The 15,000-nt window shown below is 38.7% G+C and overlaps 1 protein-coding gene across 2 annotated transcripts in view; it reads left to right on the forward strand.

Moving 5' to 3' along the window:
* LOC138000623 (uncharacterized) overlaps positions 1 to 15,000 on the forward strand; it is a 33,126-nt gene that overhangs the window by 11,927 nt on the left and 6,199 nt on the right. The window contains exons 3-8 of one of the 2 annotated variants that reach the window (XM_068847169.1): positions 263 to 631; positions 5,464 to 5,586; positions 7,306 to 7,452; positions 8,946 to 9,140; positions 9,650 to 10,825; positions 14,862 to 15,000. The exon at positions 14,862 to 15,000 is cut by the window's right edge and continues 798 nt beyond it. In XM_068847169.1, the coding sequence (XP_068703270.1) occupies positions 263 to 631; positions 5,464 to 5,586; positions 7,306 to 7,452; positions 8,946 to 9,140; positions 9,650 to 10,825; positions 14,862 to 15,000 (2,149 nt within the window). The remainder of the gene's footprint in view (positions 1 to 262; positions 632 to 5,463; positions 5,587 to 7,305; positions 7,453 to 8,945; positions 9,141 to 9,649; positions 10,826 to 14,861) is intronic. The other variant, XM_068847170.1, reaches the window with a different exon arrangement.

Raw genomic sequence — 15,000 nt, forward strand, 5'->3', positions numbered from 1 at the left:
ATGGAAGATTCCTTATTATAACTTATAGAATTAATTTAGTCCTTTCTAGATCTAAGTCTTTTTTTGAAACATTCTAGGCTAGAAGACTTTTTAATCGAATCAGGAAGTGAATTCCATGCAATGGCAGCTCTATGCCTAAAAATCAGCCTGTTAATTTCTGATTTAGGACTTGGAAATTCGATATTCATGGATTTCCTCAGGCAGTGAGATGATTGTATTTTTCTACAAGTTTTTTTCAAATCAGTATTGTCTTTTTCTACAGGGAAGGAAACAGTGGACTAAGAAAGCAGTCCAATGGCCCTGTCATCACAAAGTCCACTAACCAAGTGCCAAATTTCTACAAGACAGCTGTGGAACACTTCTCTAATCATAATTCGGATTTCTTTTCCACATACAATGTTGACCGAGAAAAATTTGCGCAGATAACTCGAAATAAAAACATTTATGTATCCACGGATAATCTCAGCTCCTCAATCGATGACTTGCTTGCGAGCTGTCGCCAAGGCTCTGACAAACATCCCAACAATGGTAATTCTGCAATTAGGGAGGATACAAACGAGTGGTTGTCAAGCTCGTCCACAGAGATAGCAAATGGAAGAACAAGCCCCATTCCAGAAATGGATGGACTGAGGTATGATTTGCAAAGGTTATTAGCCCATTTATCCCTGGGAGTGAGACTCAATAGATTTTACTCTGTAGGGATGTAAAAGCAGCAATTTTGTAACAATCTTAATAAAGAGAACAAGACTTTTAAATTGAAAAAAGACATGTTTCGGCAACTCCTGTACCATCATCAGTTTGTGGATGGAATAACAATGATGTAATATATAGCGGATTTGTTATAATTTCCATCCACAAACTGATGATGACACAGGAGTTGCCGAAACAATCTTTTTTCAAATTTAAAAGCCTTGTTCTCTTCATTAAGATTTTACTCTGTCTAATGCGGGGTGTCCTAGAGCATTTAAGATGTCAATGGGTTAATGATTTGTAATAATTTACAGCACATCAAAATCTAGGTGAAATTGTTAGAATCTTATTGTAAAGGTGTCTTTCAATATACATGTTTATTTTTTTCTTACCAATGGTACATGTAAGCAATTATAATGGTTTCCACATAATAGGTTCCAAGGCTGCTGCCTAAGAGAACTTTCCAGGAACCCTTTGGGCTTCCAACATTAAAAGTTAGTAGCCTGTGTAATTTTTTGAAGAGCCCAGATTTAATTATTTAATTGAACCAGTGACCCGGCAGAAGTCAAATGGTCAGCGTTACATGATAATATTTATTACACGGAAGATGTGAACGTGCCACAGATGACTTACTAACATATAGATTTAGCCAAGCCGGATTAAACCCATTTTGTCAGCAATCTTTTTAACTCCCACTCTCCATTTCGTAGATTCGTGGCATCCTTTTTCTCCAAACCAACGCTCTTGCTCTCCTTCTCCACTTGCGTTTTCCACGTCTTCTTTGGTCCTCCTTGCTGCCTCTTGCCCTTCATTTCGAACTGCAATGCTTTTCTCGGAACATGCCCATCATCCCTCCTCAACACATGCCCGTACCATCTCACTCCATTTTCCTTTGCCACCTGAACCACTATTTCCTTCAATCCCAACATCTCCATCAGGTCCTCTGTCCTCTTTTTCTCCTCTTCAACACTTATATAATGTTTGGGTGCTTTAAACAAATGTCTGAAAATACAAGCTATTGAGATTTCTCTCTAATTTTACAAGAACGCATTGCGATTACGTGTGTATAACATAAAACATGTGTACAACGAAAATCAGTTTGCGAAATTGATTAAAAAAACACCTGTTTGCTCACATTTTAGAGCAAAACAAAGAAACAAATCAACTTTTTCTTTATATCCAAAAGAGTACAGATAATTGTTATTTAATTCCAAATAACAATAAAAATTCGATGTTCATTCCTGAACAAAAGAAGAACCGATTAAACCACCTTTACGGTTTAGTGCCCAAGGAAAGAATTTCGTGGAATAACTTCTTCCACTGAGTACGAGCTATTACTGGTATTCTGTTTTGTTGTTGTTGTTGTTCGCTTTCGCTGTCCTTTTGTTTCTGTTCTAGACAGGTATCATGTAACCTTATCAGAGCTTCTAAAGATACATGTACATGTATGCAAAAAATTGCAATACAGAGAAAAAAGCAGCTGCAAGCAAATTAAAAATAAACACTCAGCTTTAAGTTTATATCCCTCCGATGCTTGACTTGAATAACTGTGTAGCCACCGGATATGATGATATGTCAAATTGGATTGAAACCAGCAAAAAGTGCAGAATGAAAACATCTTCCAAACCGTTTTCCACCTGAACACGAAAAGTGTTGACTGTGTAAGAACTATAGTTGATGTAGTATGACCTTGTAGCTGCGTCGAGGTACAGAAAGGTGAGTTAACCTGGGTTGAGCCTGCAATCCAATTGAAAACCAGTACCTGGTCAGCGGTCAACTTTAAAAAAAAAATAGCTAAGCTCGGTGAGCTTAGCAGTCAATTGATTAAAACATGGATGTCCAATATCAAAGATGTGTGCTGTAAACTAGCATGATACTGGTCACATTGGCGTACTGTACAAAAAGGAGTGGACATATATACATACGTACGGGTGGTCGATGACGTCATGGCTATAAAACCAAGATTTCTTGCATTAATGGGTTACCATATTTTCTTAACATTGTGCTCTGTGCGCGCGCTCCTTCGGCATGTGCGGAGCTCTACTAAAAAACTGGACCAGGTGTTTACCTTGTGACAGTAAACGTTGTATTTATGGACAAACTGAAAAAAGCAATCAAATATTTTTTCAATTGAAAAGCGTTCTTCAAAAAGTAATTAAACGCAAGAGTCTGGTTTGTTTGTTTGTTATTTTGTTGCTCACATGTCTTAAGTAAAGTGCATTTGGGGTTAGGGAAGAACCTTCAGCGATCAATGGGAGATACAACATCGCATCATGGAAATGCATGTTTAATTGCATCACTGAAATGACAACGTAATCCTCCCTTACTTGAGTTCCGAATGACAACACAAGAAGAAAAAAGTATTGCTTACCTGTTGTGAGGGCTCCATTGCTGTCACCGGCCAAAAAACTAGTAAACCCTCAGCAATGAATGTCGGGTAAAAGGAGATTCACACTTGCGGCACATAATTTTTGTTCGTACAATGGTGCAGACATCATCAAAAGTCATATTTTCTTTCAGCATTTCAACTTAATTCAAGGTTAAGAAATCACATTATAAATAATATTTTGTTTTACTAGTAAGTCTCTTGAGAGCTGAACATGGTTAAGGTCCGGGGTTTCCGTTGTTGTGTAACTTTGTGCAGATTTATCTGCTTTTATGTGTGGTGCATAAAAACAGAGGAAACATTTCCTGCGCTACCAGGAGGCAATGCAACGGAAGCCCTTAGCAATATTAAATGAACAAGTTTACAAGTTGAAGTGTTGTTTATTTGTGGAATTTGCTTAGCCGCCATTCTCTCCAATTGTATCTCTTTTTCCAGCTGGGATAGAATTTACAAGGTGAGGATGAATCACCTTGTGATAAGTGAGGTGCCCGTTCTGGTTACTCGTTCAGAAAGTTGGGCGCCCATGCTCACAAATAAGGCCCCCCATGTGACCGGGCGTCTGTTTGGCAGCAGCCTTGGGTTTAGTATATTTTCAACAAGAGGCTACGGGTAGCCTTTTCGAAGTTACAATATCTTGATCAATATATTTATATATCCAGTTCAAATCCGAAGTCCCCATTCCATGATCCAACTATAATTATGGTTAAGTGCAATCGTAGAATAGTTGTTCTCATTTAAAAGCGTTGTTAGCGGCATTGACTCCTATTAAAACCAGTAAACAGATGCTTTACAACTTTCTATGATGGTACAGTGTAGTTAAAAGTATTCTTCGCAACATTCCCGGGAGCATTATAAAAATTGATTATGTAATAACTAAGACGTGCTACCAAGTCATACAAAAACACAGAAACTCGTTTCTGGTCAGTTCTTTAATACATACATGTATTTCCTTGTTAATCTGTTGCATAGTTGTCCATGGGTTTATTGGATGAATGAGGAGATGCCGAGTTCAAATCTTCTGTGAAAAGTGTCTATGAGGCAACTACTTGTGCAGCCAAATCGCAACACCAAAAAAGAAAAAGTCCAAAGTCCAAAAAAGGAGCCAAATACAATACATACATGTACTTTGTTCTTTGAACAAAGTAATAAATTATAGACCATCCAAGCTGTGAGCAATACATCAAAATGTTAAAGACAAAAGAATATATGACATCAAATGGAACTCATGGAAAATCCCATCTTGGATGTGTGTTATGAGGTTCATTTTATTAGAGCGACTTTCATGTGACCTTGACAAAAGTGTTTGCAATTTGTTTCATGGGCCAGTGTTTGGCAAGATTAACCCATTGACTCCCAGGGGTTCCCCATTGACGAGTAAAATCGTCTGGCATTAGACAGAGTAAAATACTAAGTATGGCCGGTTTAGGGGTAAATGGGTTAAAACAAAGCTTTTCCTTATTCCCACCAAGGAAACTCCTAATATGGGAAGTAAACAGTTCGATTACCCAATCACTTTACTGCGTTTCAAATGACGTCAAAGTGAAACTTTCCAGAAAGTTCCATGTATAGATGACGTTTTTGCATCAGTGTTTGCTAAGCCAATGAAAATTTGTGCTCGTTTGTTTTTGTTCCATACGCCAATTAAATGTTTTGCATTTTTGTTTACGTTCCATTTTTACGTTCAATTTTCAAGGTTTTGTGAAAGTCGCTCTATCATGTGCTCTTGAAGAAATTATAGATACAAGAAATTACTGTCCCAAGTATTGTTAACTTAATAATAACATTAATTATGATGATGATGATAACGATAACGATAACGATAACGATAACGATAACGATAACGATAATGATAATAACGATAACGATAATGATAATAATAATAATAATAATAATAATAATAATAATAAGTTTTAGTATATACTAAAACAACTATTCACGGTCCTCAGTGTCGGTGGCTAGCGTTGGATATTTACCTCGCTGCTTTGCGGCTTGGTAAATCCACCGCTAGCCACCTCCACTTTGGTGAATAGTTGTTAACTATTCAATAAGCTTCTTGCTCTTCTTTAATTTATATAGGAAGTCCTTGAAGAGATCTCAACTAGATACTTGTTGAATATTCTGTCCATAATAATTGAAAACTTTTTAAATCTGAAGAAAAGAGAAGTAATATTTTTTGTTCTCTGTCTTTACTTGTTCAGAAACCTTAAGCAACAAAATTAATAATAATTATAAATTTAACCATTTTCATGTTGTGGCAACTTCCTTAATTTTGAAGAATCAAGAAGTAATGTTTCTTACTGGCCCTTAAATGATAATTTTGTTGCATGTATTTTTAGTATAATTTGTTTTACAGGTGTTGATTGCTAAATTAAACTGTTTTCTCTTAGACGAATCAACTCATTAAATAATATGACTGGTAAAAAGTTCTACAATAACTCTGGTGTGCTTGGAGTTGGACAATACAGCAAACCAAGAACTGAAATTTATGGACGAACTTGGAGTTTAAGGCGGTAAATGTGGTTTTAATTAACCTCTACATTTTTAGTAATTGATAAAATAATTACCGGTATTATTTTGAAACTTTAGTCAAACATTCCCTAAACTGATCTTTTGGTAGCTGCTCAATGAACTAAAATAATATAACGGTGTTAGGACTGCTTTTTTTAATGCAGTATTAAGCTTAATTTTGTCAAAAAGGATGAAAAAGTCAACATATAATCATTGGATTGTTGTTACTTGGAAGCCTCCAATCAGTCTAACAGTTACTCTTAGACTATAAATACTTGACAATACAAAAAAACTAAATTTTGAGTCATAACAGCTTCCTTTTTATTAGTGTGTGTGATTGTGTATACAGTAGAAATAAGGTGAACTGCCTGCTATTGCCACTCTTTCGTGTACATGTACATGTAATCCATGATTAGCAGAAGTCAATAAAATGGTCTCATCAGGGCTGTCTAGTAAGAAACTTTAGGAAACAAGCTGCACCCTTTATTTGTGGGTCCTTAATTCTTAAGCTGACAAAAATTTCCCTAGATTAAATTATATTCATAATTAAAAAATTGAGTAATATTTGCAAGGCTAAAAGATATTAAAAAGTAAAACAAACCAAACCTTTTCAGCACTAAGCCATCTTCAGGGTAATTTGACCGTTTTTTAATGCTATATTTATAACTATCAGGTAATTCCCCACGGGAATTTAAACACCTTTTTTAAATGCAGGATATCCCAAGTGTTTTATTTCCCACACAGTGAACAGTTTTCTGAAAGGTTCTCCTGGAGATGATATTTTGATTCCTAATTTCCTTTTCGAAGAACACAACAAATTTTTCATGAAGCTCTCTTACTGTCCCTGTGGGAGAAGAATAGGGGATGAAGTCCCTGGTGCTGTGGCAGTCCTTTTCTCTCCAGCAGAAGTGGCCCACTTGGTGGTGATGTTTCTAACAAGGCTTGTGATGTATGAGACCACCTAAGCAGAAGCAAGGGACTTTGCCGTGTGCTGGAACATGTAGATGTCGATGTTGATGCTGCAGAAACGAAAAACTAGGAAAACTTTCATTTCCAAATTGAACAAATTCACGGGTTTCAATTTCATTTTCATCATCCTTTGGCAAACTGAACAGATCAAAAGCCTTTTCAATCTGAGAGACAAAAACATTCATCTATCACATGTGGTCTACAAAGGAGACTGTTCTTGTGGTGACAGTTACATCGGTTACATCCAATGCATGTAATGAAACTGAACCTGTCTGTCACATAGGTGAAAATTCTCCCTGCATAACGCAATCTTTTCACAAGCGTAGAATCTTTGAAGGTCCTAATAATCCAACAATGGAAACCTACTTTAAACAGACAAATTCATTGCTGCGAGGCAAAACTGTTCCCATCGGGAATTACATGATAGTTTTAAATAGACGATTGGCGGACAGTCAAATTACCCTGAAGATGGGTTAGTGCCGAAAAACGTTCGGTTTTTTTCTTTTTAAAGTCTTTTATTAGCCTTGTAAATGTTAGTCATCTTAAGCTCTAGCAAATACTATGGACAATTAAGAAAAACATTTTGAAAACTTGATATCCTTGGTATTATTTTTGTAATTATAAGACTGCAAATATTGATTAGAATCACTTCAGTTAAGTGAAATTTGACGGGATTCTTATATTGAATTGAGGAAATAGACAATTCCTCTAATATTTGTGGGAGTTGCATGAGCGTACATTTTGATTTTTAGTGGTGTCAGTCTTCCTGAGAGTAGCTGGCCAGTTTACCATGAGCGCACAAACACAAGCCCTGGGCGTATACAGAAAGTGACAGTCAAAAGCACAAACATTGCTGTGTCTCCATCAAAAGGATCACCTCCTGGGAGGGAGATGGAAAAGTAAGGAGAAGATAATGTGACTACATTCACACTTGAATAAATGTATCTGTTTGAAGTGGTGGTTGAAGAAGACATTGAGACGTGATCCTCTCACTTCTTATCTGGACAATTCAAGTAATTCTGTAGTTTCCAAAATCCCGTAATACATCTTGTTTGCCCCCCTCTTGGGACATCTTCATGTCCAAAGAGAAATCGAAAACAATGAATATGCAAACTTTGCAGGGTAAACCAGATGAATTATGGGATTTCAGAAATTAGAGAATTGTCTTTTATTGACGCCTGAAAAATTCAGGTGGCTTCAGTACAATACAATTTTATAAAACTTACATGTATCTTGTGCAATTATCAATACTAGCAATTCACTAGTAAGGTTTTCGTATGGATTGCAGAAATGTGAGGGGTGGGAAAGAGGTGCAGGAGAAAACAACACTGGGAAATAAGTAGCCCAATCATCCCCTCCCTTTCCGCAGGCCTTCTATCCAGTGTGAAAGTTTGTCCAATACAGATACCGGTACATAATGAAAATCACGTTACTTGATGTTGCCTCTAATCATGAGCTAATTATTCATACTAGCTTAACCATTGTTAGCAATGATTAACAATTAGACCCGTAGCCCTTGCGGGCTACGGGTCAATAGAACCTTGAAGGTGTTTTAGTATCACTCAACTAGTCGGACAGAAAAGGCAATAACAAAGTTAGCAAATGTAAGTTGAAGAAATATTTATTTGGGAATAAAACGCTTTTCGCTACTCAAAGACTATCACTAATAGTCCTCTAGTAGCGTAGCCAATCAAAATGCAGGATTTGCATTAGTCCACTAGTTGGGTGATACTAATTATTGTTAGCTATTGTTGGGATATCTATTGTTTATTTCCATATTTGGTGATTTGGGATAACATGAATTGTGTGCTAATCAAGACCTCAACCAGACCCCTAACCAAAGAGCAATAGAGAGAGTCCTGGGGCTTAAAGGAAGTTTATGCGGTAGTAGCGTGTATCTTATTATGTTGCTGTATTGGATGTGTATGGACAAATTCACCAAGGAAAGTGGCCGGCTTTTTTTAAACGGGAGTTGAAGTATTTTGATCGTCATCAATCTATTCAGGGTTGGTCCAGTGGTCAGAGCACTCAATTGTGGCCCAGGTTTGACTCCTGCACCCGACGCTTTCAGTGGATTGAGTCTGTTTTGGTTCACCATTCTATAACGAGTGTTTTTCTTCGGGTTCTCCGGTTTTCCTCCCTCAGCAAAAAAACAGCATACAGCTGATTCCAGCTAAGCTGTGCTCCAAGGTCATACATGGACTGTACAGCCGTCAGTTCGACTTTGTTTAGCTGCGTCGTTGCTGTATTTGCGACGGTGATCAGCGAGACAGTCATTAAAAATATTTTCAGTGAAATAGCCGACTAAAAATAGCTTTGGACCGTCCTTTCGTGACGGCCCTGATGCCACAGTTTAATGCAACCGAATAATTGTGAATTTCCCTCAATTTAGGCAACAAACTGCTAAAAACAACTTATCCAAAGATGATTGGGTCGGTCGGTGGCTCCTTGAAGAACCACAACGAGTCACCCCACTAAATGCTGGAGTTCTACAATACAAAGACAGAAACAAAGACAAGGGCAGAGACAAAGACATAGCAGATAGAAGCCGAGGCAGTATGCGTGAAAAATCAGATGCTCAAAAGAGGTTGGAAGTCATTCTTACCTTTGGTGCCTATCCTTTTCCGAAATAAAAGTAAATTAAATTATAGAGGAATCTTTGCTGGCGTGTGCGTTGAAATAGTCGGTACGATTTTTGTCGCATGCGACAAGCTTACGACAGGCCTACGACACGAATTGTTTCGTGTAAATCAAAACCTACAACTCGCTTATGATTGTCGTAAGTCAGAAAAAATGTCGTAGCATTTTAAAAGATTTTTTTGAAACGCTACGACAAGCGTAAGTCATGTCGTAAGCTTGTTACACGCGCCTTTTCTGCCCTTCCCGATTGCTCCAAAAATCTCGTGCCTAATTCTCAGCCAATCATATATAAACAAGATTATTTTGCCGTACGCGTTTCCCGCCCTTAGCCCGGGTGCTTTCATGTATTTTGACTTCTGATTGGCCCATGGATTGGCTAAATTTAGATGCAATCAATCACATTTTGGTTGCGGTTTTACAGCACGTAATTAAACAGCCCTCTGGTTATTTTTGCAGTCAAACACTCCCGTCAAATAAGAGTTTTGGAGGTGCAGACTCCTATGGAGTGACGGTCACAGCGACTGCGGTAAAACGGAATGAAGGCGGCGGCAGCAGCAGCAACACGCTACCGTCTTCTAGAGGAACCAATCGCTATAGTTCATCAAATTTAATTCAAGAAAAGGCCTCTCGCCCTGCCCTTACTGATGAAGTACGTCCTGATGAATTGTCTTCTTGGCAACCACAAAGGCAGTGGAACAGCAATGTGTATGCAGTACCTGGTGATAAAGTAGAAGTGCGCCTACCGTGGGACCCGACAGTCCCGAAAATGACTAAAAGCGAGAGCACCTCAAATATGGATTCAGTGGATGGAGTGGATTCCTCTGTCGGTGGTGTGCGTAGGCAATGCCCTGCTCCTCCACCGAGACGCAGCACCTCCAAGCTTCTTACTTCTTTCCGCTCTCAAGGTCGCAGACAAATTCCTCAGGAAATTCCTCCCAAATTTGGAGCAGTTTCGAGGCTATCTGAAGGAACCAGCAGTCAGCCGATTCATAGTCCATCAAGATCGTGGCCAACCGAGAATATCGTGGAGCCCAAACTTGTCGGAAGTGAAATAACGAGGCAGTCGTGGCATGCGGAGCCCACGGTCTTGACTGGTCTTGAAAGAAGAGAAGCAAACTCGTCGATATCCTCAACATCAAGCGATGTAACTCCCGAAAGAAGATCGTCGAAGAGTTCTGGCGCAAGAGTCAAGACCTCAGTCGTCATCAAGAGCATTCGCTCTCCATCCTCTTCGTCTATAGATGATAGTTTCAGTCCCACTGTGTACCGGTCGGGACAAGTTTCGCCGGAAGGGGAAGTAAATCGGGCAAGAACACTTCCGGTTACGAAAAAACTGAGTGATGGCAACGCTTCGTCCACCCTGCCACCAGATGGTAGACAATGGATGTCGCGGGGCAAACCCGATTCCGAGGCAGTACCGAACAAGATCATGGATACACAGATTTTACAAAGGCTCCTAAAGGATAATGATATCAAAACTGAGTCAACACCAAGTGTAAAATCGAGGATTGCCAATTTTGAAGGAGAGATGAGGCGGAAGACTTCCGATGAAACGCCACCCCCGAACGGACTGGCTCTTCAACGTCGTTCCCACAGTCACGGAAAAATTGATGTCCAGCGACCAATGAAATCGTAAGTAGTTTCTTAGGTTCGGATCCTGGCCGGGGACATAGTGTTGTGTTCTTGGGCAAAACACTTACTTTCACGGTGTGTCTCTCCACCCAGGTGTATAAATGGGTACCGGCGAAAATGCTAGGGGTAACCCTGCGATGCACTAGCATCCCATCCAGGGGGGAGTAAAAAAAACCCCTAGTCGCTACATGCTACGGAAACCAGAGATAAGCGCCGACCTGATGGGTCTTTCTAGGCTCGTAACAGAGATTTTACCTTACCTTAAAACAGTGAGATAATATAGCACAAAAAGAAGATTTTAATTCATTTATTTGTGCAAAGATTACAACATTTTCGGGCGCGAATACCGCACGAATTGCCCGGAGGTGAATAGCAAAGGATATCCGGGGTTTGAATAGCCAATCAGCGCGCGCGTTCAACGCTATCCTCTGTTTTGGTATATATTAATTTATATAATATTTCATCTATATATAAAGGATCATAAGAAAAGTGAGCGAAATTTGCGGTAACGTTTTTTTATATTATGTACTCAATTAAATAACGCATTTCTGATTGGTCAGTGACGAGTGCAATACGGAGGTTGCTATGGAGACAGCGATGGAATAATTTTGTCTTGTATATAATAAACTAAAAAATGGCATGAACTTGCTCGTGTATTTCGTGATTTACGGTCACTCGTGATGTTTTGAAAGTTTTCAAACTGCACTCACCTTCTGCTCGTGCAATTTTGAGAACTTTCAAAACATCACTCGTGCCCTTAAATCACAAAATGCACTCTTGTTCGTACGATTTCCGATACTTATTTCCGGTGACCCATTTTGATTCATGAGCTGAAGCGAGCGGGTAAGTATTCACTTACTTTGTTATTGTGTGTGTGGCGTAAGCGCGCGCACGTACTCAGCTGAAAACCCTTATGAGTTTCCTTAAAGAGGAAGCGCTTACCCCTTGGAAAGTTATTCAACGGGGTAGCGGAGTTTCAGTTATTCAAGTTATTCAACGGGGTAGGGGATAAACTTCCCCTGTTTAACCGTGTTGTGGCTGTCCTGTTCTCTCCAGCAGAAGTGGCTGGGTTGGCGGTTATGTCTATAAAAAGGGACTTTGCTGACTGCTGAAACATGTAGATGTAGATGTAGATGAACCGGTAGATCATGCTATCCAACTTTTGAAACGCAAAGACCTGTAAGACGATAGAGACACCATTGCAAAGCAAAGGAAGGGCATAAAACTAGGAAAAAAGGAAAAGTTGAAAGAGATTGTATTTATATGTATAAACTTGTTCGCTGCGTATTTTATTACTATTTAATCTTTGTGCTCAGAATAATTAGCAATTATTCAAGGAAGTGGAGGCAAATATCCACCACTCTCGCAGACACTGAGATGAATAATTTTTTTTAGCATATACAACACAAGTTGAATAATCAGGCGATAGAATAGCCGCATCATTTATTGATAAAATTTGCTCCTCGGTCGCCGAAGCGAAAAGGGAAGCCATTTTCTTCGTTTCCTCAAAGGTGAAGAGTACTTTCTATTCACCTCCGAGCTAGCCAATCAGAAGCGGCGCGGAAAGCACTTTTCAGTTGTGTGGTATATACTAACTTCGTTTAGCATCTAACCAGAAATGTTCTCGAATGGAATTTTTGTATTGTCCCTTTTGTTTTGTGACATCTATTGTGAAATCTTGAGTTTCCTGCAAACTTTCTGGCTCACTGCATTTCAAATTACTTTCGAATTTTTCTAAATCGCATTCCTTTTTAGCGCATTCAAATTGAAAATTTGTTTCGAACCCTTAGATTCCACCCTATACCTTATATAAATTATCGAATGGTCTGCCTTACTTTGCACGATGTATTGAATAATGTAAGTGTAACACCTCCAAATGTTGCCAACTTGTTTACTTACTCTTCAAAAATACATCACCTTATTATATGGCAAAGCCAGTCTTGGGCAAATCCCAGCACTATGATTGGTTCTTTCTCGGTCGGGATTTTGCAGTACGGACCATTTCCGTGGAAACGCTCCAAGCCGTGTATTTTTGTTTTGGAGCAAAGCCGGCAAATTCATAATTTGCAACCAAAACAACGAAAGAAAAAAACTGTGAATATTGTCATTCTTCACAGTGAAACTACCAGAAGAAGCTAAAAAGATTAAAAGACAAAAAGATTAAAAAGATAAAAAGATAAAAAGCTAAAAGATAAAAAGCTAAAAAGATTGATTGCACCGGAAGTGCATTTTACTATCGGAAACAGAGTGCCATATAATAAACAAATTACTAACCGAGCTTGCTCGGGCTGTCCTGGCGGCCCTCGCGCTCGGTTAGTAAGCGGTTAGTAAAACACGATTTTCCGCGGCTGGCAATTTCTATCTTAAGCATTCGAGAACGGACCATTTGAAAGACTCCTTTTCAAGTATTGGTGCGAAGGTATGGAATAGTACTCCCCATAGTGGTCGTGCTATACCAAAATAAAAATTTAAGGATATCCTACTGCATGCTCTGATACAAGAGAATACTTATGTTGCCGTCCATAATTTAGTTGAAATATTTAGGAAATCTTAAATTTAAAAAATTCAGCCTAATTTCAATCATACATTTGTTTTATGCTACCTATTTTGTAAAAAATATTCCTGTCACTGATTTTAATCTAATATGATGATGTTCGTGTATCTGCTCTCTTTATTGTTGGCTCAACCCCTTTTACTGTAATCTTTTATTTTTCCTACCCGCCTCGATTAGCTAGGCTATTTTGCGGGTAAGGATCAATGGAGAATGCACGAAAGGTGAATATATGACAAACTCAAACTCATTGAACTTCGTAATAAAGAGAGAGTAATCCTCCAGATCATCGCACTTATCTGGACAATTTTAGGAGTTGTCTCGTTAAGGCATCTGAAAAATTCAGGTGGTTTCAGCGGGATTCGAACCCATGACCTGTGCAGTGCCGGTCCAATGCTCTACCAGATCAATTTGTTGGGCTCTTGTGCTCTTGTGTTCCCTTGAAAGGAATCGATGAAGCGGTAAGCTACCTGAATATTTCAGATGTTTATAAGAGACAATTGCTAAAATTATCCAGATAAGTTCAAGGATCACTTCTCCCATTCCTCTGCAGCCCACACTGCAATAAATACTTTCATTTCATTAATTGAACTTCGTATTAGATAGTTTTGGTCTGAAATCGTCATCATCATTTCAGACCAAAAGATGCTCCATTCCGTTCATTTAACTTGCTAAATATTGGACCAAGACAGCCGCAAGACCGCAAAATCCATCGGCGTCGCTTTAAAATTGCTATAGCATCACGGGTGGTGAATAATATTTATACTGCTATTTACAAGAGTCAATTTCCTAGAAACGGTTATGTCGCTAAAACAAACAAGAGGAAATGTTTAACGTTTTGACGAGTTTGCCATTCTGCGATCTCGGAAAGATTGTTGTTTACACCAAGTCAGTTGATCCGCTCGGTGCGAACTGACTAATGCGGTAAGCAGCCGAAAACAAATTGTCGTTACATCTTAAAGTTGGGGTTATATTTAAAAAAAATTTTCATGTTGATTGACAGAGGTTAATTGTGCGTTAAAAACTGAATAAGTGAATCGCTGATAAACATAAAGCTTTTGAAATCTTGTAACTCAAAAAGTTCAACTTTGTTTGAAGAGCGATCGTTTGGGGTGTCACATGTCAATCTGTTTTTGATAACTTCATTGAGCTCCTTGTTTCGAACCATATTGCTTTACTGTTCTGCACTGAACCCTTCAACTTATTCGGTGAAATCTTTCAGCCTTTTAAAGTAGTTTCTTACTCGTTTCGTGCGTCAGCTAATATTTTTTCAAGCGAAGTCAACACAGGTATTTTGTGGTCACTCGGTTGTATGTGAGTTTCTTTGATATTTGATGCCTCGAGTAGGTTTTAATACTGAACTCGCCTTTGAGATATTTTTCGGATCACATGTACATTTGAAATTACATGGCTTTGGTACAAAAATCAACATGTCATGTGAATTTTTTTTCCTTGCTTATTATGGGAAATTTTTTTTCTTTGCAGATATTCATCCATGGATTCACTTCTGGACAACCGTCCACCTCGGAAATCGATCGAGGTATCAACAGACAAAAACAAATCGCTGTCACAGACTACAGAGACGTCAAGGTATTGGCCAGAAACCCACGGATCAATCGAGAAA

This window comes from Montipora foliosa, chromosome 4, assembly GCF_036669935.1.
Source record: "Montipora foliosa isolate CH-2021 chromosome 4, ASM3666993v2, whole genome shotgun sequence".
Lineage (NCBI taxonomy): Eukaryota > Metazoa > Cnidaria > Anthozoa > Scleractinia > Acroporidae > Montipora > Montipora foliosa.